At 41.0% G+C, this 22,816-nt stretch overlaps 1 protein-coding gene across 3 annotated transcripts in view; it reads right to left on the reverse strand.

The window, feature by feature from the left end:
- Nucleotides 1-22,816, reverse strand: part of LOC126236301 (zinc finger protein ubi-d4) — a 223,512-nt gene that overhangs the window by 125,560 nt on the left and 75,136 nt on the right. For all 3 annotated transcript variants that reach the window (XM_049945499.1, XM_049945498.1, XM_049945497.1), the window contains exon 4: nt 15,292-15,459. In XM_049945499.1, coding sequence (XP_049801456.1) covers nt 15,292-15,459 — 168 coding nt within the window. The remainder of the gene's footprint in view (nt 1-15,291; nt 15,460-22,816) is intronic.

Here is a 22,816-nt window from a genome sequence, read left to right on the forward strand (position 1 = left end):
ATACAAACAGCTTTGCAATTATTGCAGTAGAGCTGATATGAGATATGGTTGTTTTCGCAGGTGGCCCGACCTCTGATGGGGTAGGAGAAACCTGAGACAGTACTGGGATAGGAAGTGCTGGATGGGTGGTTTGGGCAGGTCTAGCATCTGGGTCTTCATAGGGGTATGATCCCTGTGGCAAAGGGTTGAGATTGAGAATGGCATAGGTATGGTCTAGGTTGTTGTGGAGGTTGGGTGGGCAACGGAACACCACTTTAGGAGGGGTGGGAAGGATCTTGGCTTAGATGTCCTTCATTTCAGGGCATGATGATCAAAGCCACAACAAAGAATGAGATTCAGTTGTTCCAGTCCGGGATGGCAGTGGATGACGAAGTGGGCATTCCTTTGTAGCTGGTTCTTGGGGGTGTTGGCAGGATTGGGGTTGCGTGTTGATATGGCATGGGAAATCTGTCTGTGGACTAGATCTGGTGGATTGTGCCTATTTGTGATGGCCTTTGTGACACCATCATACTGGGCAAGGGCGATTTTGTCACTGCAGATAAGCCATCTCCATGTGGCCAGGCTGTATGGGAGTGACTTTTTGGTGTGGAAGGGATTGCAGCTGCCAAAATGCTGGTGATGATGGTGACTGGTGAGTTTAATGTGAACAGAGGAATGGATGGAGTCTTTGTGGAGGAGGTGGCCAACGACTAGGAAGGTGGCACAATGGGTTGAGGAGGACCATCAGAAAAGCATATGGGAGAGAAGGTGTTGAGGTTGTGAAGGAACGAGGTAAGGGTGCCTTCACCCTGAATCCAGATCATGAAGATATCATCAATGAACCTAAATCAGACCAGTGGTTTGGGGTTTTGGCAAGCTAGGGCCTCACAAAGGTCTTTGCAGGCAAGCACTACTCCACACACCTACCCCACAAGCAGATTTCCCATGCCATATGCCCACACACCCCCAATCTTCCCACCATCACCAAGAACCAGCAAAGGAGTACAACCTTCATTACCCAATACTCCGCTGGACTGGAACAACTGAATAACATCCTTCATCAGGGCTTCGATTGTCTATCATCAAGCCCTGAAATGCGCCACTACCAACCTGCTGTCTACCAGGATTAATGACCACTGTCAAACTGTGGCCAAGAGCAAATTAGACCACTTTGTGGCACAACATGCAGCTAAACATACCATGCTTCCAGAATGAGATTTTCACACTGTAGTCAAGTGTGCACTGATATGAGATTTCCTGGCAGATTAAAACAGTTTGCCGGCCCAAGACTCTAACACGGAACCTTCACCTGCTGTGGGCAAGTTGTCTACCACTGGGCTACCCAAGCGTGTCACGACCCATCCTCAGAGCATTACTTCCACCAGTACCTCATCTCCTACCTTCACAGAAGTCTGCCTGCAAAACTCCTGCAGTCTCAGTCTGGCACACAGTTTTAATCTGGCAGGACGTTTCATAACTTGCTTGATTTTAATGGCTGCTTCACAACTCAGATCGTTTGAATCCTCCCCTTCATCACCAACTTTTCTGAACTATGCAGATGGGAGTTATCCTTACAATCCATTCTCCACTCCCAAACTCATCCCGGCCTGAACCTACGATAATCTACTGTCTACACACCCTCCATCCATCAGTTTCTGGCCCCCTCTGTCTTATAATCTCTTCCCATTCACTTCACTCTCTGCCAAGGCATCCACCCGTCTTTTCCCCTCTCTGCTTCTCTCTTTTTCCATTCCCTGCTCATCCCCATCCCCCTCCACATAGCCTTTCGATGCTGCCAAACTTTGTCCTCCCCCTCCTACAGTAGTCCCTACACACACTGCCAGCCATCACTCTTCTCTTCCACCACCCATACTCTGTTATCCCTCACCCTTTCCTGCTCCACTCCTGATAGCTGTTTTCATTCGATTCAACAGTTGCAGTCCAGCTAGAATGGCCGGAGATGGCAGTCGTGTGCATGAGGGGTGCCGCCTTGTGTGAATGTGTGGTTTCCTTTCTTTTCTGAAGGGTCTGGTCAAAAGCTTAGTGTGTAACAATCTTTTCATTCTGTCTGCATTGCAATGTGTCGTCCTTTTGAAAGTAGCAATCAATATTTTCAGTAACTGCTAATGTTCCAAATTGGGCTTTCCATTGTAAGGTGTCCACTTCATTCATGAACTGAATTTTAAAAAAAGTGAGTGAATTTTAATGCTAAAGTAATCCTGTATCTCTTCCAAGCATCAAAAAGACTAATGCTTATGTTAGGGCATGCACAAGTAACGACTCAATTTTTTCCATAATTTGGAGTTTACATACGATAATTTTTAGTTTCATAAACAAAACCATTGATGAAACTTCCTGGCATATTAAAGCTGTGTGCCAAACATACTCAAATTCAGGCCTTTCCCGGGCAAGTGCTCTACTGACTTGAGCTACCCAAGCATGACTCACGACCTGTCCTCACAACTTTAATCATTCCAGTACCTAGTCTCCTACCTTCCAAATTTCACAGAACCTCGCATGCCAACCTTGCAGAGCTGGCACTTCTGGAAGAAAGGATACTGCAGGGACGTGGCTCAGCCACAACCTGGGGGGAAATTTCCAGAATTAAATTTTCACTCTGCAGCAGAGTGTGCACTAATATGACACTTTGTGACATATTAAAACTGTGTGCCACATCGAGACTCTAATTTGGGATTGCCTTTTGTGGGCAAGTGCTCTACAGTCTGAGCTACCAAAGCATGACTCATGACCCATTCTCACAACTTCCAAACTTTGCAGAAGCTCCCCTAGGAACCTTGCGGAACTACCATTCCAGGAAGAAAGGACATTGCAGACACATGGCTTAGCCACAGCCTTGGGGGTGTTCCCAAAATAAAAATTTCACTCAGTGCTGATATGAAACTTCCTGGCATATTATTTTAAGATCAGCAATCAGCAAACACTCCGCTGCAGAGTCAATATTTCATTCTGACAACATCCCCCAGGATGTGGCTAAGCCATTTATCTACAATATCCTTTCTTCCAGGGGGGCTAGTTCTGCACGGTTCACAGGAGACTTCTGTGAAGCCTGGAAGGTAGGAGATGCGGTACTGACAGATAAAAGCTATGAGGATGAATTGTGAGTCATGTTGGGTAGCTCAGTCGGTATAGCATTTGCCCACAAAAGGAAAGTCCCGAGTTCGAGTCTCAGTCCAGACAGTTTTAATATGCCAGGAGGCTTCATATCAGTGCACACTCTGCTGCCGAGTGAAGATTTTATTCTGAAAACTGTTGATAACTATGAAAAACTGCTATGTTCACTGACAAACTTTCACCAACATCAACAATTACAATACCAAACATATGTTTACATACAATTAATCAAATACTCTGTGAACTTTGATGATCAATATAAAATCTTGAGGGATATGATTCAGCATTTACAATTAGATATATGTAGCAGTTTTGTGTTTGTGATTCATTCATTCACACATTCATCTGAGCATCTGTAAACTGTATCAGGAAAAAGAATCTTCAGGAATGTGAAATGAGTCAAATTACACATTAAAAAGAAGAAGCAGCCAATGCAGGGCATATCTGTAATGGCCACTAATATACATTTCTCACAACTGGTAATTTATTCGCACTAACACAAGCATAAAAGCAGCAGTTTTTTAAAAAAACATATTCTTCCGTTTTTATCATTACCTCTCATCACTTGTCAAGCAGTGGATAATGGGGAGACAGTGTTTATATGTCTTTCTGCTGAGAGACATGGGGTGTGTGTGGGATGAGTGTCTTTTTCTTTGGATCATGTCTGCTCTTTACTCTTTTATAAGAATACTTACAAGCATAGATGACTGTTAGTTATTTGCAAGTTACGCAGACAATAATTGTGATCTCTCAGTATGACGCAGAATGAGTCAGTCAGCTTACAATTGTGATACACCCTCTCAGTTTTAGTCTGCCAGGAAGTTTCTGATGACAGTTTACATGATTGTCTTTTGCAAGCAAGCAAACACACACACACACACACACACACACACACACACACACACACACACGCACAATCACTCTTCATTATTACTCATTCAGATATTTTCCTATGCAGCTGGATCTCACACTGGTATAATTTCAATTTATATTTGTAGCTAATTTTATTATGTAAGACATTCTTCACATGGCTGGGAAAGCAGTCAATGATCTTTATGGCTGAATAGATCACTATATTGTGTGCCACACTAAGGCTGAGTGAAGGATAGTATAAGTCATTTCTCCGTTTAGCATTTTATTTATGAATGTTACTGTTGTTTTTAAACTGGGATTGGTTGTTGACAACAAACTTCATGCAGTAACAAATGTACTGTCAGACCACTGTAAGCTTAGACGTTTACATTAAAAAGCAGACACCACATTTTAGCCTTGCTACTTCTGTGCAGTAAACACTTTCTTCTTTAACGAAACATTGGGCCAAAATATGATGTTCTAACATATTGTTGAATGAAAATAGAAAAAAAGGAAACTAATTATTGGCATTTTCATCCCAAAAGATTGTTACTATCCATAATACAAAAGTTGAAGAGCTTAGACTTTGAAGTAGGTCTTTAACAAGTGACTATCAGCACAGATTCAGGTGAATAAAAACATCTCAAAATTTAGAATATTCTGTTTCGTTTATTGATTTTTATTCTTGCATAGTTTCTAACAGTGTGATCAGACCTTGTGCTTTTGCAATGGGCAGTTAATCATTTTCACTTTTTTAAATTGTTGTAGTTTCTCCATTGTGTCTGATTATAATACTTGCATAATTAGTAAAGGGACAATTTCAGGTTCTTGGATGTAAAATGAGAGACCATTCATGAATAACAAGAACAAGAGGGTACACCATACCAATACTTTTGATGTAACTAATAGTGATTATTTCCTTTTTGAAGACAATGTTTCACTGTATACACTCCCCGAGTCTACTGAATTGACACTATGCCTTCTTTTAATTTGTTAAGAAGACAGTTCCTAGCAATGCCTCTGATACCATTACATTTAAACTTTTCTGGGATAATAATGTGAACTCTACAATCAAGTGCTTTCAACAAGTTATAGAAAATACCAGTAGACAATATTTTCTCATTTAAATTTTGTACAATCCAATTTAAAAACTGGGACTTGGCACATGGAGAGACCCATTCACAATCCAAACTGAAGTTGATGTTACCTTATTTTGGGTTGGATGAGTTACTGTTCTTGCATAAATAATCTTTTCCAGTAACTCCGAGGAGTTGGTAAGATGCGACACTGAATGGTAATTATCAAAGTCTTGCTACCTTTTTGTCCATTTGTCTGACAATAGCGTATTTCAACCTGCGAGGATAGTAATAGTCTTGTATTGCATATGCAACTGAGCCAAAGGTGCCCATACAACAGTTTGTGGGGCGGGGGGCTAAGAGCTTCGGTACAGAGATTTTAGAAGACGAATGGCAACTTTGTAAGTAATAATACTGACACTTAAATAATCTTCTTGAAAGAAAGACACCTGACTACACTACAATTTTTCACCTTTCTGAGAGCTTTGGGGAGAGGGGGGGGGGGGGGGGGGGAGGCGCCTTCCCCATTACCCCCAGGTATGGATGCCCTGGGACTGAATACACTGCAAGTATGTGAAGAGCATGATTTTAATAATTGACATGAGGTGGTATCAACCTTGAGAGTTTTTGCTTTTGAGGGAGTTAATTATATTCTTAATTTCTTTGGCAGAGCATGGAGTAATTTGATTTGGCTGTACGTAAGTGGCATTGAGACTGGTTCTTGCGTTTAGTGTATTGTTTTTTATCCTTTGAATTGCCCATGATAAACTTCTGAGCAGTTTCCAGGGAATGATAAGTAAATATATTGACTGTCTGACTGCTATCATTTACTATTTGGCATTTCTTTTAATAACTAAATCCTCACATTCCTTAACTGATTTTCGAATTTCTCTTTTGACAATTTCTTATACAGATTTAGATTTATTATTTGCATGGTTAATTTCAGACATTATGCTGAGGTTTATTTTTTTATTTTGTAATTAATTTACTTACTACAGTACACTCTTCCCTAAAATTGGAAACCAGTCCTATTTGTTTGCACAACTTCACATAATTTTAGTTTTCTTCCACACACTATTTTGATTCCTTTTGTAATCCATAAGGCAGTACTTTTATCTCAGTACTGTCATACTTCATTGATTTCTTTGGAAAGAAAATGTTAAGAGATTGATGAAAACCCACCTAGGTTTTGAATTGATATCTGTTACATCACACACATCAGTCCACTCAAGTTACCATATGGCTGCCTTGGAAATTTCCTTTTCCTCTCCATTAACCATGATGCCACTTCACTGTGATCAGGGAGTTATTAGGTGTGACTAGTTGTGCAGCATGGTCAGAGATGATATTCTATAAATGATTCAGTGTTCACCTACAAATATATAAGTGTATTGCTGTTGTCTGCTATGCTTTGCACTTCTGGTGGCAAAAAACAAAAATATATGTCAAGTTATAAATGTAATTCCCAAATTGTTTCTTCTACCTGAATATTTCAGAAATTTCATTTCAAAATTTAAATCTCTGCTGATTATCACATTTCCTTTCTTTTGTCAGTTAAGTGGTACAACAAATCAATTTTTTATATGCAGGGTGTTTCACAATTCCTATTACAGGCCTCTAGAGATTGTAGAGGGAACTTTATGTACCAAGTTTTGACAAGGAACTTACGTCCATAAATGTCGATGTAGCATGAGTCCATAATGTCCCCTGTAAACATGGAAGTCAAATCACAGTGTCAAAAGTCATTTCCTATGCAAATTGGCACATTTCACTTGACAAGAAGCTTACAATGCCACTAACATTCAACCAACACTAGTGATTGGATCTTCTTTCAGTTGAGCTCTGTCATGGCCTCATCTGAACAATGGGCTGGTATCACAGCAAGTAAGTTTCGTATTGTCCATGACATCATATAGATCAGGGTTCTAAGGTACCGAGATCTGAATCATTTCATTAGAACAAAAGTGTGAGATTTCAAAGTGATCCAGTCTCAAACATATTTTACATCTAAACAGTACATTTCCAGACATGGATTCCTTACCAAAACTTTATCTAGTAAATCATCTCTACAACCGCAAAAATCCTGTAATGGGAATTGTGAAACATCCCATATAACAAAATTTCCCAGTGGAGGTTGTTATTGTAAAAATTACAAATAGGTTTTTCAGTGGTAGCAATTCACAAACACACATTTCATATTGTTGGTCTAAGCACAAGCAACTTGATGCTGTTTTTAAAACACATGACAATACCTCAAGTTCTCCATACGTTCCCTATGGGAATAAAAAGTTAGCTAATTTATTGTCCTCTGTGTTTATCATACTGATTCACGTTCAAATAGACACAAGTCATCAAATTTCTTTTGACACCGTAGACCATGTAAAAAGATAAAAAGTCCATTGATTTTATTTTTTAATCATCAAAGAAACTGATGGGCCATGGTAACTTTATTCATGAAAGTTTCTTTAGTGTTTGATACTACATTTAGCTCGACTTCTTTTCTAACAGCATGACTGAATGAGGTATTAAGCCAAGGCACACCTCTCACACCCATAACAGCAAGAATTTTATCATTGGTGACAGTGTCGCTCCTTATCTTTTCAGTTAGCATTTCTGCTAAACTATCTTTCCCTCTCCTGGAAAGGGTTAGATTATATCTTATGTACTCCCACTTGCCAACATCAGCAACTGGCGAAACACCACAGTGAGCCACACTCAAACTCAGTCTCATCCTCATCAATTCCTGGTTAACTTGGCTTACAGCTTTATTTATACCAGGTAGATCATGCTGCTATAGAACCTCAACAAAATCCACATGTGTGTGGGATTACTGCACCCTGCTTACCACTGCCACTCCTCAGATTATATTCTTTGGCCTGTCTGTTGCTTGCTCCACCAGCTACCAATATTGGATCTTATGTACTCAAATCCTTTATTACCTGTTGTCCAAGGCTAGCATTAGGTTTTACAGAACTTGTAAACAGGTACCTTAATCTTAATTTCTCTCGCAGCTCTTCGCCTACACTCCTCCCATGGCACCTGCCTAGCAGTAAGTACTATTACTACTCAACTCTGTTTACAAACCATCATTATTAGTCTGCTGCATCCTATTTTCTTCTACAAATGAATGAGGCTCCTCTTCTTCCACAGGTAACAGGATATACCTGTTAGTGGGTAAGTATAATGGTAACAGAATTATAAAACTACTCTCTTTTTTTACCTTTTTCCGATTACTGTTTCCCACATTCTGCTTTATTTACCACCTCAATTGTTCTATTTCTTTTACATGACCTCAGTCTCCATCCGAAGAGTACAATATTTCCCCCCTTGTTTTGTGATCCTACTGTCTTTTAAGCAACCTCTTCATATGCATAACAGATCCTCATTGGGAATCTTTTACCTTTTGTTCTGTCCGAATGCAGAGGTCCCAATGAAACCACAATCCTCATGCAGCAATCCCATGCCAAGGTCTGTGACAGCTGACGTATGTACACACAAAAAATCCAATTCCTGTAAATTACAGGCTGGTAGGGTGTGGATGTGGAGCTCCCAACTGATATCATCTCAGATGACAGCTGCCACCCATTTCATACAACGAAGTCCCTTCCATACAGCCTAGCCACCCGTGGTTGTCGCATCTGCAGTGACGAGCAGTCCCTCTATAAATATATCGAGGGTCTCACTGAAGCCTTCACTGGCGTACGAATGGGCCATCCTGGTACCAGAGAATGTAATTCAGTTGCTCCAGTCCTGGATGGTACTGAGTTACGAGGGGACTGCTCCTCTGTGGCCAGACTGTGGGACGTGGGGTGTGGTGGGAGACTGGAAAGATAAGGCAAGGGAGATTTGTTTTTGTACAAGGATGGGAGGATAATTACGGTCAGTGGTACCCATGGCTGTTCCCTTTAATTGTTGGTATGTCTGGTCTTCAAAAGTGAAGAAGTTGTGGGTCAGGATGAAACTGGCTAAGGTAATGAGGAAAGAGGTTTTAGGTAGGGTGGCAGGTGATCGGCGTGAAAGGAAGTGCTCCATCGCAGCGAGGCACTGGACATGCGGGATATTTGTGTATAAGGAAGTGGCATCAATGGTTACAAGGATGGTTTCTGGGGGTAACGGATTGGGTAAGGACTCCAGGCGTTCTCTGGCAGAGTTTCGATTACCTCTCACCATGCCCTGAAATGAGAAATGTCCTACCCACTATCCTTCCGACCCCTCCTACTGTGGTATTCCGCCATCCACCGAGCCTACACAATATACTCGTCCATCCTTACACAACCCCTGCTCCCAATCTCTTACCTCATGGCTCATACCCCTGTAATAGACCTAGATGCAAGACCAGTCCCATACATCCTCCTACCACCACCTACTCCAGTCCAGTTACTAACATTACCTATCGCATCAAAGGCAGGGCTACCTGTGAAACCATTCATGTGATCTACAAGCTAAGCTGCAACCACTGTGCTGCATTCTATGTAGGCATGACAACCAACAAGCTGTCTGTCCACATGAACGGCCACAAAGGGCGAGAGGACCATTTTGATAAAGATTTAACAATGAAAAAATTTTCTGCCCCTCAGAAGATTCGAATTCGTAACAACCTGCATGGAAAGTGCTTATCCAATCCACTCCACCACACACCTAGACTCTATAACACACCTTTTTTTAACGCTGTTGAGTGACACACAAAAGGCCACCAACAAACTGTGGCCAAAAAACAAGTGGACCACCCTGTAGCTGAACACGCTGCCAAACATGATACCCCTCATCTCAATGACTGCTTCACAGCTTGTGCCATATGGATCCTTCCCACCAACACCAGCTTTTCTGAATTGCGCAGGTGGGAACTTTCCCTGCAATACATCCTATGTTCCCGTAACCCTCCTGGCCTCACCCTTCGTTAGTCACTGTACTCACCCATCTAGCCCCCTCCCTGTTACCCTTCCAGCACAACACAGCCGTTATTTCACCGCCACACCCAGTCTTTTAATTTCTTTCATTTTTATTTCTCTCCTTTCCGCTACTTACACCCCCCCCCCCCCCTCCGTACCTTCTCTACTACCAGCTAAGCAGAGCCTGGGATCCGGCTCTGGAATTGTTAAAGGAGCAACGGGGCCAGCTGCAACACTGCACAAACAGAAGAACCAGAGACATGGAGATGGAAAATGAGCCCCTGATGGACTGCCAGGAGCACCAGACCGAAGATGGAACACCCAGAAGTGGGACTGGTGGGCGCGGACCGCAGAGGGAACATCCAGAGCCGCAGTGGATGAAAAACGGAGCGGCAACGCTCCAACAGGTCGTGGTGAGCGGGCGCGGACCGCAGGGGGAACGCTTGGTACCCCAGACCGTAGATGAAACCCCCAGGAGCGGGGTTGGTGGGCGCGGACCGCAGAGGGAACACCTAGAACCGCAGCGGACGGAAAACGGAGCAGCAACGCTCCAGCAGGTCGCAGGGAATGGGCGCGGACCACAGAGGAAGCGCCTGCAGCCGTTGGTGGAGGGGGAAGGCCATAGGCATAAATACTGGACCAGGTCCACTCGAGGAGCAGTCTCAGGTCACACCTGATGAAGGTTACGAGCTACGTGACCGAAATATCGTGCAAGTACGACGCTGATATCCGGCAGAACACCCGACAACCCAAGATGTCATTAGATCGCCGGGAAAGCCTGAAGAGTTACGACCAAATTATTGTTTGTGCAGAGCCCACAACAATGGAACCCCTGGCTCCGGTACGCAGCCGATCACAGGGCTAGTCCAAAAGGCACAAGTTGCCAGCGTACTGGGTCCACAAACTGTAATGTTGAAGATCATGCCAGCGTATATAAGACTCCCGTAATCTAGACAGCACTGGACCAATACTGTGAAGAGCAGTGTCAGAGTACAGTGATCCATGTTCCTGTTGGTGTTGCTAAGGCACTGAAGAGCACTGAGGTAGATGCAACCAACGTGTCTGCTTTAGCTGACGAACACTTGGGGAGCTATGTCAACAGAGCATGAAAGACCAGTTTCAAAAAACAATGAGAGTCTACCACATTGAGGGACTGGCCCTCAAGGTACAGATCCAGATGGGGACAGACTGCAGCCTTTGACTCATCAAATGTTAAATAACTTGCAGAGGACAATGGTTAAACTGATCAGATGATAGCTGTTCATCTGAAGAGCCAGTTTACCCAATTTCAAAACTGGAATAACAACACTTTCTAGCCACTGGAAAGGGAATTACCCCTTGCTCCAGAGACAGTTATAATGGCCAAGTATATGACATTGGCTACCCACTGATAAGTGTTGAAGCAATTGGTTGTGCACCCACTCCAGTCGGGAAGCCTTGTCAGAGCACAGAGCATGGCTACTGGTGAATTCCTACTCACTGAACAGGGCAATATAAGGCTTCAGGTGGTGGGGAATGAAAGATAAAGGGAATCATACCAGATGGTGTTCGAGAAGGGGGAATGTGGGCAGGTAGTGCACCAACTCTGAGTCCTGGGCAAAATGCTCAGTGATAGTGTCCACCTGGTGAGGATAACCGCACAGCAGGCAAAAATGCACCTCATCTTTGCCCACACCTGTGAAGAGGTAGTATTTGGCCGTACGGCAGAGACATTGTTCCCGACAAATCTGTTTCTGGTGTTTAAGAAGATAATGGGCCCTGACACGAAACCATGTAAAGGCTAGGAGATGTGCACGAGAGGTGGATGCCAAAAGAAGTGGTAGAGAGTATTGTTGTTGGTTTTTAATAGCCACTGCAATTTCAGGGTTCAACCAAGAGACAGTCTGCCACCGAGGAGAGCACCATGGGAGAGAAATTATGCCAAAGCAATTTCAGGGGTCAACCAAGGGATAGTCTTCCATCAGGTAGGACCCCGAGGAAGAAGGAATTATGCAGAAGCAGCTGTCAAATGGATGGCTTCTGTCAAGCTCTGTATGGACTCACCAATGCTGTCATGTTGTGGAGTGTGGAAGCCAAGAAAAACACAACTAAATCTGCATCAGTAAAGGCCCACCTGGGAAGGTGTCTGCAAGAGCGATGCTTAAGGAAAGATAAAGAGTACCAGAAAATTATCGCTGCCACATAAATTTTCATGAACTCCCCATGGAATGGAGGGGAGGTATCCAGGTCTACATACAGAAAGATCAATAGCCAAAAAAGTGTCGAGCACCACATGCCACTCAAAGGTGTGTCGGAGATCCTGTGCTGAGGAGGCAGACATCAAGGCCTACCAGCAGTCTTCAACAATCCTGCAGTACCACCCCATAGAGGGTTATGAGTGTTAAAATCCCCAAGGAGAAGGAAGAGGGGAGCGAGCTCTCAAAATATGCCAGGAAGAGCAGGAAGTGTAGGAGGCCTGTCTGGAGGGAGATAAGTTTGCCTATTGTTATTGCAGTGTCTAAATTGATCTGACTGGCCACTGCTTCCAGCACAGTATGAAGAGGAACTCAGGAACTAACAATGTCCGTACAGATCAATGTAGAAACACAACCGGAGGCTCGCAAAGAGCCAGCACGATTCCAGAAGAAGGCTTGGAAACATGAAGAGTCAGCGAATAAGCACCCACAAAATGAGATTCCTGCAATACAACACAAGCTACACAGTAGGGAGGAAGAAGAGACTGCAATTCCGGTGAGTGGCAGTAGTAAAAACCATTACAGTTCCATTGGAGAACAGTAGTACACGAGGCCAGATCGATGTCTAACAGGCCACAATTGGTCATTGTGTTGAGTCACTGTCCACCACCAGTAAGGCAGAGTGACATCCATACATGTAATATCAGACTCTGACTGAGAGGGAGCAGGTGACACCCCCTGCGATGTGGACGCGTGTCTCATCCCAAAGCTTATATATTTTCTTCTCCTCCTCCTTTGGTGGGTGAGAGGAAATGTGGTAGGGAAAAGAGCAAGTCACAGCAATACCATGATCCAAAAGAGAACACCTGGCCTTAAGGGCCACAAAGTGTGGGTCTGGCATCAAACTCTAAGAAATAGTCTTCTTGTCCTAGAGATGCTGGGGAGGATGGCTCTTACAGGAAGCCCTATCCCTGGCAGGTGCCAGAGAAGAGGGTTTCTTCTCCAGTCAAGGAAAAGGAGTGGTTCCATGAGGGGAGGGAAGAGCAAGGGGGAAGGAGAGGGTGGCAGAGAGGAACCCATGCTGGAGATGCTACATATGGAGTTCTACCCCAAATGGCTCACACTACAGAAGCAGAATTTAGAAAGGAAGGTCAAACCCCAAGGCTATGAACTGCAGAACTGAGGGAACAGCCGGGTTGTCAAAGGGCAACACTGAGGGAGATAGATTGAGGGGAAGTGGGTTAGGAGGGGGGCAGGTAGGGTTTGAAGGAGTGGATATGGGGAAGGGAATGCAACCTGGGAGAGAAGAAAGGCAGCAACAGCTCAGGGCCCCGTGTGCGCCACCCACATACTCGCAAAGAACTGTGGGCCTCCTGGAGAAAAAAAGGCAGTCAAAACAGTGGACAAAGGCTGATTAAAGTGCAACAAAGATGGCAGACACTATTTTGTCACAGCTGATAAGTGATGGCCACCAGTTTTTTCGATTCCAAAGGAATAGTCTTCATGGGTTGGTTGGAAAAAGGCAGAACTATAACTGGATGCTATTATGCTTCACTGTTGGATCATCTGAAACTTGAGTTGGGTGAAAAAAGACCACTGTTGGTATGCAAAAATGTGTTATTTCACCAGGATAATGCAACATCCCACACATCAGCAATAACAATGGCAGAAGGGCAAGAACTGGACTTCGAATTTGTTCTTCATCCACCTTGCTGATTAGACTTAGCCCCAAGTGACTTCTTCCTGTTTCCTAACTTGAAACTTTGCTTCCTGGAAAGAAATTTTCATCAAATGAGGAAGTGATGGTTGTAGTCAATGAGGTTTTTGCAGACTCTGACAGAACTTATTTTTCTGATGGGATGAAAAAGCTGGAGGATTGCTGGACGAAGTGTATATCCCCCAAAGGAGAATATGTCAAGAAGTAAGATGAGCTGCTTATGAAAGAAACATTTTTTCTTGCTTTTCTAGCAGACTTATCAAACCATCCCCATACAGCAAGAATATTATAGTACATTGTAACAGACATTTTATGTCAGTACTAAAATTATATATTGGAATTAATAAAGCTCCAGCTGTTTTAGGCTCTCTGTAAGGATATAGTCTGCAGCAAATACAAACTACAATTAGCGGTTTAGCAGAGAGCAATTATTGTTTTCACTGTATAGTTTGATAAACTTCTCACCTATTGAATATTTATATCACGTGTTTTGATGGCTCTTGTAGTAATGTAACAGCTTCTCATAAAATTGCAATGTACTCTCAAGTCTGTCTGGATCAAGTCTTAGTGGAGTCCTTTCAAGATACCATAAGCTGAATTTGTTATGCAAGTTTATGAGGATACTACGTTAATTTTACGTAAAGTCTACAAAATAATTGTGACTACAGTAAAACATTATGTTCTATGGTCAATAACAGTAAGTAGTCTCAATATACCGTCTCAATACAAAATTCTAAATAATACAACACTATAGATAATATTTCAGTGATACACTTACCAGATATGGTAATAGCTAAATATTAAAATTCATTAAATATTTCTGAAATAACAAAATGTACGTGTAACCTGCATCCACAATAATATGCTTCATATAATTTACAGAGTGAGTTTTTCAACTAAAGCTGTCAATTCAAGTATTTAAATTTTTCTGTTCCATATATTCTAGTATTCAAGCACAGCTTTAAGCAAACAATCAGTTTTGTCAATTAAAGCCAGATTTTCTGTGGGATTAATAGTGACCTTGCTTTACAGCCAGCTTGTTAGCAGACAGTAAAACTGAAGATACCAAGATACTGTTCAATCGCATATGCCTTCTTAATGAAAAATATCCACAGACAACCAATATTTAACAACCATATGAAAACAAAAATATCCCAACTGCAGTACAATTATTTGTGAGTGCTGTTTAGCATCAGAATTGTGGCAATATTGAAAATTCATTATGTTCATAATTCCATGTTTGTGACGTCTAGAAAAACAAATACCAATCAGTCTTAACTAGATCTCAGAATTTTGACATGATATTAGTGCAGCAGAAAGATGCAGATTACAGGTGCAGGGGAAAAAAAAAACAACAACAACAACAACAACAACAACAACAAGCAAACAAACAAGGATGACATACATGGTTAATGCCAATGAAGCAAATAAAGTCACTAGTAGAGGTACAAAGTTAAATAGTAGCATATTACTTGTATGTGGCTGGTTTTCATGTTGCTATCCCACGCGCAGTTGGCTGCAAGACCACCAGGTGTTTTGCCCAAGTTGCAAAGGGCATCTTCAGATAGAGCTGGAGAGCTATCTGGAACGAGATAGCCAGGCACCCGGGGTCGATGGGGAGGAGCCTGCCTTGTGGTTGACTGGTGAAATTTAAACCACATTAGGCATTTATGGACAGGAAAGGATGCAAAGGAGCTGTTCTTAGTAAAATGGACAAAATGACTGATGTTATTCCAGCTGTAATCATTGGTTCCAATACAGTGGAGGAAAGATATTAAAGTTGATGAACAGAGAAAAGAGAAAATACTTTTAAAAAATACAGTCATAACGATTTTTGGAAACACTGCCTTTTTAATTATTTAGTAGAAATGTAAAAACTAATTCAATGTATTGTAAGTTGCGCTTGAAGCAATGAATGTGAAGCAAAAATATTTTGTTAGTGAGACAGACATTTCACCTCCACGTTTCCAGATATGTGAAGGAAAATGAAAGTCTGGAAATAGTGTTACTAGAGTTCTAGCCACAAATTTCACAACTTTATAACCACAACACGAGATCTGAGTTCAGAAGTACATTAAGCCTTTACCACAAGGAACTGTTTCTCTAGGTCTTCCATTTCCTGTTAACTGATATTCGGAAAGTTTGGAGGAAATTTTAGTGTTTCAGTATGGTTTTCAATTAGAATTAGTAATGACCAAATCATTGATGTCCTTCTATCTTTAAAAACAACATTTTTTTCTAAAAAGTATATGTGACTGGTAAAAGGCATAGTTTCATAGGCCACTGTAATCATACAAAAAGTAACAGTAGCATGAATAAGAGATTACATCTGAAATGGCATCAGCCAGACTTTTATGTTCAACATAATTTTTTCCCCTTTTCTGTATAAAGCTAAGAAAATACAGAAGAAAAATAAAAATTCACAAAAAACATATACATTTTACATCTGGAATATACAACTCCTTTGCCACAGGGTGTTACTTGAAAATGTAGAGTACTACTCTGTAGTTAAAAGTTCCAGGTAAGAGAAAAGTGAACAGGAGTTCTCTGACAAGTCAACCGTCATTCTCCAATTTTAATTCCAAAAAATGTAAATTTATACAATCCATTATCTGACAAAATTATTTTTAATGCTCAATACACTAATTTTCATGTGTACATTTTAAGGCATATTTGTTGATGCAACAAACTTTGACATGAATTCTTAAAATGAAGAGAGAGTAGAAATGAAAGTGCTACTCACAACAGTACATTCATTTATACAGATGCTGACAAGCAGGGTGCATAAGATTTTGAGTAACAGGTGCTACTGTTAATTAACCTGTTCCATGACAAGCAATTCAAGTATGCATATAACTTCTGCTACTATGATACTTGAATCTCAGGACCCATTGTCATGTATAAAGTGTACACACAGAAAATTCTATGGCCTATTGACTAATATAATTAGTTTGTTTCAAAAACACGCACACATATTCAAGTGAGAGAGAGAGAGAGAGGGGGGGGGGGGGGGGAGATAACAGAGTTATAAGTAAACATAAACAGATAGAATTTGGAAAATAACCAGTGAAAGTGAAACTTACTAATATCCATAAATGACAAAAAAGGCTGAATACAAAATACTAAAAACAGATCTGATAATACATAAATAACCTGAAGAACAAACCCTGTTCCTCTTATTACATTTTCCCCAGCTAGCAACATAACAGTGATACTAATTCCTAATTGCATCAGCAAGTATTTTTATAACGAACAGCCTTTCTGCAAAGTTCAGCAGCTTTATTCGTTTTTGTTTACCTGTAGCAACAGGTGCACAAATAAATATTAATAGTGACTCCAGTAAAATGTAAATGTGTGAAGGCAGTCAGTCCCTTAAAAGATAAGTGCATGACCATAAAGGGAATACTTCCGGAGCAGACATTAAAATAAAAATCACAATATATCTATCAGGAAGCACAAAGACATAAACACAAAAAATAGAAAAAGTGATTGCCACTATCCAGTAATTATAGGCATTGGAAAGATGATCCAGAATATAGCAGATGGGCCTCGTAAATTGAATACAAATGGAAGAAATGTAATTGGTAGCAATAATACAGAGCCATACTTAGTGTCGAATGAATCAGTAAAAACACTGTAGACACAGCTACCCAATGCCACCATTCTTGCATCTGTTGAAACAGTTTTTATGTAATACAAAATGTGTGTCTGAATATGGTACTAGCTTTCACATTTCAGAATATAAATATTCTTGGTTTCAATTACAGTTATTATTCTAAATATGAATTTCCACCAATTCTTTTAATATTGTGTTTTAGCACGAAGTGGTATATCAGGGTGTATACGACCCGGGACAATCGGGAGGTCCGGGAAAAACCCGGGAATTTTTTAAAATTCCGGGAATTTTTCATTGTTTTAATTTTCGGTTAAATTTTTGTAACATTGACTGGAAAGAACCAATACTCTAACAAAGGATATTATTGTATCTCGCTACTGCAGAATAACACTGCAGCAATAAAACATGAAAGGGAGAAAAAACGAAAATAAAACTAAGTTGGCAAGGAAATGCGGCATGTACAGCAAAAAAACACAGTGTTCACACAAGCATTTGCCAACAGCAAAATGTGTCAAAGGCTTTAGGACGACTATGCAATGCTTCAGAACAACAAATTGCGTGACGTCACAAATGTTTACATTAGATTCGTTTGAGCAGTTGCGAGCGGGCTATTGCGCATGCGCAGTTGAGTGACGTATGCGTAAGTACCTTCTCTCTTCTGGCTACAGAAATGTGGCTATTAGCTGTATAAGCAATAGCAGCAAGCCGCCAGATGCTACCCGGAAAAATTTTACTGGCGCGCCCAATCTACCAGCGTCACGCATGCGCAACAGGCTCGGTTCTAAGAGCCGGAGTCAAACCGGGGTATCTGCCTCGGAACGCATCCCTGTTAGTTTTTGAACACTTTCTAAGTTGATTTCTAAATGACTCGTAAGTTGATTTTTGAATGCGTGCACAGTGTACGTGATGTCTCTGCCAGGGGAATCCCCGTCGCACCTACCCGCAGACAAAAGGCGACGGGGCTATACGAGCTCAAGCGGAATAAAGCCGAACGGGTGAATGCCAGTCGCTGTTTATGTGGTTGACTGGGTCTGCAACTGATCAGCGTTGTTATAATTACTAACGAAAGCCACATGGTATCTTATCGGTGTATCCAAGAAGTAAGAGCCAGTTGTAAAGTCCCCAGCTAGCAGGCGCTTAAGTTCTATTCTGGGAGGAGCGCGGAAAACTCGTTGTACGAACACGTAATAACCCCTAACCGGAGAATAAACACTGGATAACTAAACCGGTGACCGTGGCAGGGTTAGTGAAGTTAACCGGAGAATAAGTTTGGACACTGGCAGGAATACTTTTTAAATTAGTGATGACAAGATTGTTAGAACGAGGAAGGAGAAGAAACGGGGACATCACACAAATTATAGAAGAATATGACGATTCCAAATTTTTATAGAAATTTCGCACTGCTACTTTTCTGTCTCATGCTTGAGAATTGGGGCGTATGAATGAAATGTGAAACTTTTCCCTAACAAAGTTTTTTGCTTGTAGTAGGCCTAATAGGCATTTGGTATTCGTACTTCTTAAATCATGTCCCATAAAAATGACAATTTGTTGCAAAACAGTCTCCTTTATTTGGTGTGTATTGCAACTTCTGCAATATTAGACATCCCTATTTCGTTTTATCTAGCACACTGTGACAAAGTACACGTAATCAGATCGAGAAACCACACCAGCCTTGGGTACTATTTGTATTAACAGCTTTTTCAGTATTACACAACATTTCGTTTTTTCGTGTAGCAAACCATTTGACGAACTTTCATGAGGTAATAGATTCTTTCTCAGAAAGGAAAGCACGCTATGTAAAGCCGTAGCAAGATTAGGGAGAAAAATTTGCTAGGACTTAAGGATTGAAGAAATGTGTACCGTCTTGCTTGTCTCTTGTATTTATTGGTTTCATGTATCCTATGTTTAATTTTATGCCACATAAAACAGCAACTTATTAGCTAATAGGCAATAAAGAGTGCAGATTTTCTGAAGAGTTCTTGTTCTCCTGGTTACAAGTAATCCCATCTAGTATTAACTGCGAGTTTCTTTTTTAAGAGGGACAAGATGTCAAAACGGCCGACTTGGAGCAGGACAGGCACCACAGGACATTTTCATGTCTACTGTCCTGAATATAGTTTGATGGCATCCATTACAAAGTATACACATTTGAATGCGATAGAGCGAAATACAGTGACGTGCGATAGAAGAATGCTGTGGGTAGTTGCGTGGTACTGCACTTGGACACACTTGAGACCAAATAACGTCTTACATTTCCTCTAAGACATATGTTTCACGTACCAGACTCTTCAGAAAGATGTGCGCTACAAAATGAACGTTTTTTGGAAAGTCGATTTAATTTTTGGCGTCATAACTCGAACGCTGGAGGGAGGGGCGGGCACTATGTATTAATTATTGCCCCGGTTCGGAAATATCGTAGATCAGGGACATACACAGAGCAGTAGTCTGCGTCGTAGTGGGGAAGTGGGCAGTCTCCACTTGACCCGTATTTACGTTTAGTGATTTTGATGTTTCCTCTTCGTTTATTGCTCTCACGTCAAATGAAAACAAAAACAGATTTCTGTTGCCGGGCGCTATCAAGTGAATTAAAATACATTCACATAATTACGGAAGGCTAAGTTGTTAGTTTCAGTTTTTATTTTATTTCCACCTTTCTGACAGTCAAGTATTAATTGCCTTACAGAACAATTAAGTTATTTTTGTCGGTTTGCTAAAGAAATTTGGCTTCTATTAATCTTTTCCGCTGAGGCAGTCCATTTATTTGAAACGAAGTGTTTAATTCCACACCATTGGCTAGTTTCAACTGTTCGCTGCATTTCAAGTGCACGTTTTCATCTTCTAGCACATATGGCATTATGCCATAATAAAAAACCAAACATGAGATAATACAGTACCGGTACTCCAAGAAAATTTACATCCAGATCTGGACATACGAATGTTCACTTTAAGCCGAATTATCCATTTTCGTATGGTTCACGAAATTCGGATGCTCCTGGTGTATCCTCTGATTTGTACGAACTTACGGGCTTCCTACGTCGTCGTAGCTGCGCAAGCGCGCTGGCGCCTGTTATCTGGCGCTCTGTTGGAACTGCTGAAACGAACATATTTCTGACAGTCATGGGAAAATATTGCGAATGGTGGTTTGAAAAGCGTTACTTTCAAAGTAAATTTCCTTTTACCAAGATGAACTGTGTGTGAGAATGTACGATGAATTTCTTAAATCACAGAGCGCTTAACTCTCATTTAAAAAATCAGCTCTTTGAGTACGATGATTTACAATAATTTCGAGCTCAGAAAATCTGACATTTATGTTGTTCTTGAAAATTTTACTGGCACATTTGTGTGATGTATCTTAAAGTGTAACACGTGCAAAAAGGAGCAACATTGCATGTGGAAGCTTTTATTTTCTTGTACCAACACTACGTATATTAATTTACACCATTAACTTTTCCTATTTGTGTATCTGCGCTACTTAACAGTGATGTTGCTATTGGCTGACTACATCACGTGTCCTATGTTCTGAATATCCGCTGATGTCGGCTGGCGAGATCACGTGACGTGAGCTATCGCAATCTCGATTTCAGTGCTTCGGAAAGTAACATACGCTGTTTAGTGGAATTCGAATTTATAATTCTGTAATACAAAAATACTGGGTACATGTTGCTGCACGTCAGACATCTTCCCAAACCGGGTTTTGTTCCCTGAGTTTTACGAAAGTGCTGGGAAACTCTACACCGATGTATAAAACCATAACCATTCAAAGGACTGATAACTTCTACAGTTCAATTCCGGGAAAAATCCGGACTTTTTTTTTCGTCGTCCACGTATACACCCTGTATATGAAAGTAATTTGGTCTTTCTGCGTTAATTTTCATTCTCATTTTCCACCCTGTTTACTTTCAGTGCAGATTTATACAATTTTCTCTGTTCTCCATAATTTTATTGTATCCGTGTTAGTATCTTTGGGACATAACCCATTTAACGTTCCCAACTATCAGTTGCCTTGATGCATCTCTTGCAAAAATCTGTTTTTCCCCAAGAGCATGTGTGACAAGACATGGTGTAGATTTGATTGTTACCTTGAGTTGATGGAAAGCATAGCCACATGTTTGGGATGATAAAATCTTGCCACTTTTCCAGCATCTAATTTATGAGATCAATGACTTCTGTTATATTAATGATAAAATCTGCATAATACTCTAGGTTACCCAAAACAACAAAATACAGTCTTTGGTTCACCTTCCACACAACATTTTCTATGTGATGATTCCATTTAAGTAGTTTGTAATTGCACTCTCTAGGCATTTAGTTGAATCAATAATTTTGAAATTTGTATTTTTTTATCTTTTGATTGAAATGTAATGGATTCTTAGTACTTGTATGGAGGTGCTCTTATTTTGTACAGTCAATTGCCATATTTCGCACAATACAGATATCTCTTCTAAATAATTTTGTAATTGGTACTGATCTTTTGCATCTACATCTAAATCGGCATACATACTCTGCAAGTCACCTTACAGTGAGTGGTGGAGTGTACCCTGTGCCACTATTAGTCATTTTCTTTCCTTTTCCACTCACAGATAGGAGGAGGAAAAAATAACTGTCTGTATGCCTCCTAATGAATATCTAATGATCTTATCTTTCTGATCCTTACATGAAGTGTTTGTAGGTGGCAGTAGCGTATTTCTGCAGCTTCAAATGCCGGTTGTCTAATTTTTTTAATAGTGTTATTCGAAAACAATGTCGCCTTCCTTCCAGGGATTCCCATTTCAGTTCCTGAAGCATCACCGTAACACTTGCATGTTGTTTGAACCTATTAGTAACAAGTCTAATAGCCTCCCTCTGAATCACTTCGATGTCTTCCTTTAATCCGACCTGGTGCTGATCCCAAACACTCGAGCAGTACTCAAGAACATGCTATAAGTGGTCTCCTTTTCAGGTGAAACATACTTTCCTAGAATTCTCCCAATAAATTCAAGTCGACCATCCTTCCCTACCTCAATCATCACATGCTCATTCCATTTCACATCGCTTTGTATAAGTTACACACAGGTATTTAAATGATGTGACATTATCAAGCAGGACACTACTAATGCTGTGTTGAAACATTTCGGGCTTGTTTTTCCTACTCATCTGCAGTAACTTACAAGTTTCTACAATTAGAGCCAGCTGCCATTCATCATATTAATTTTATCCAAGTAATTTTGTATCATCCTACACTCACTCATCTTCGACACCTCCCGATACATCACATCACCAGCAAAAAACTGCAGATTGCTGCCCATCCTTTTCAACAGATCATTTTTATTCATAGAAAATAATAGTGGCCCCATCACACTTCCCTGGGACGCTCCTGATGATATCCTTGTCTCTGATGAACA

This window comes from Schistocerca nitens, chromosome 2 (assembly GCF_023898315.1).
Source record: "Schistocerca nitens isolate TAMUIC-IGC-003100 chromosome 2, iqSchNite1.1, whole genome shotgun sequence".
Lineage (NCBI taxonomy): Eukaryota > Metazoa > Arthropoda > Insecta > Orthoptera > Acrididae > Schistocerca > Schistocerca nitens.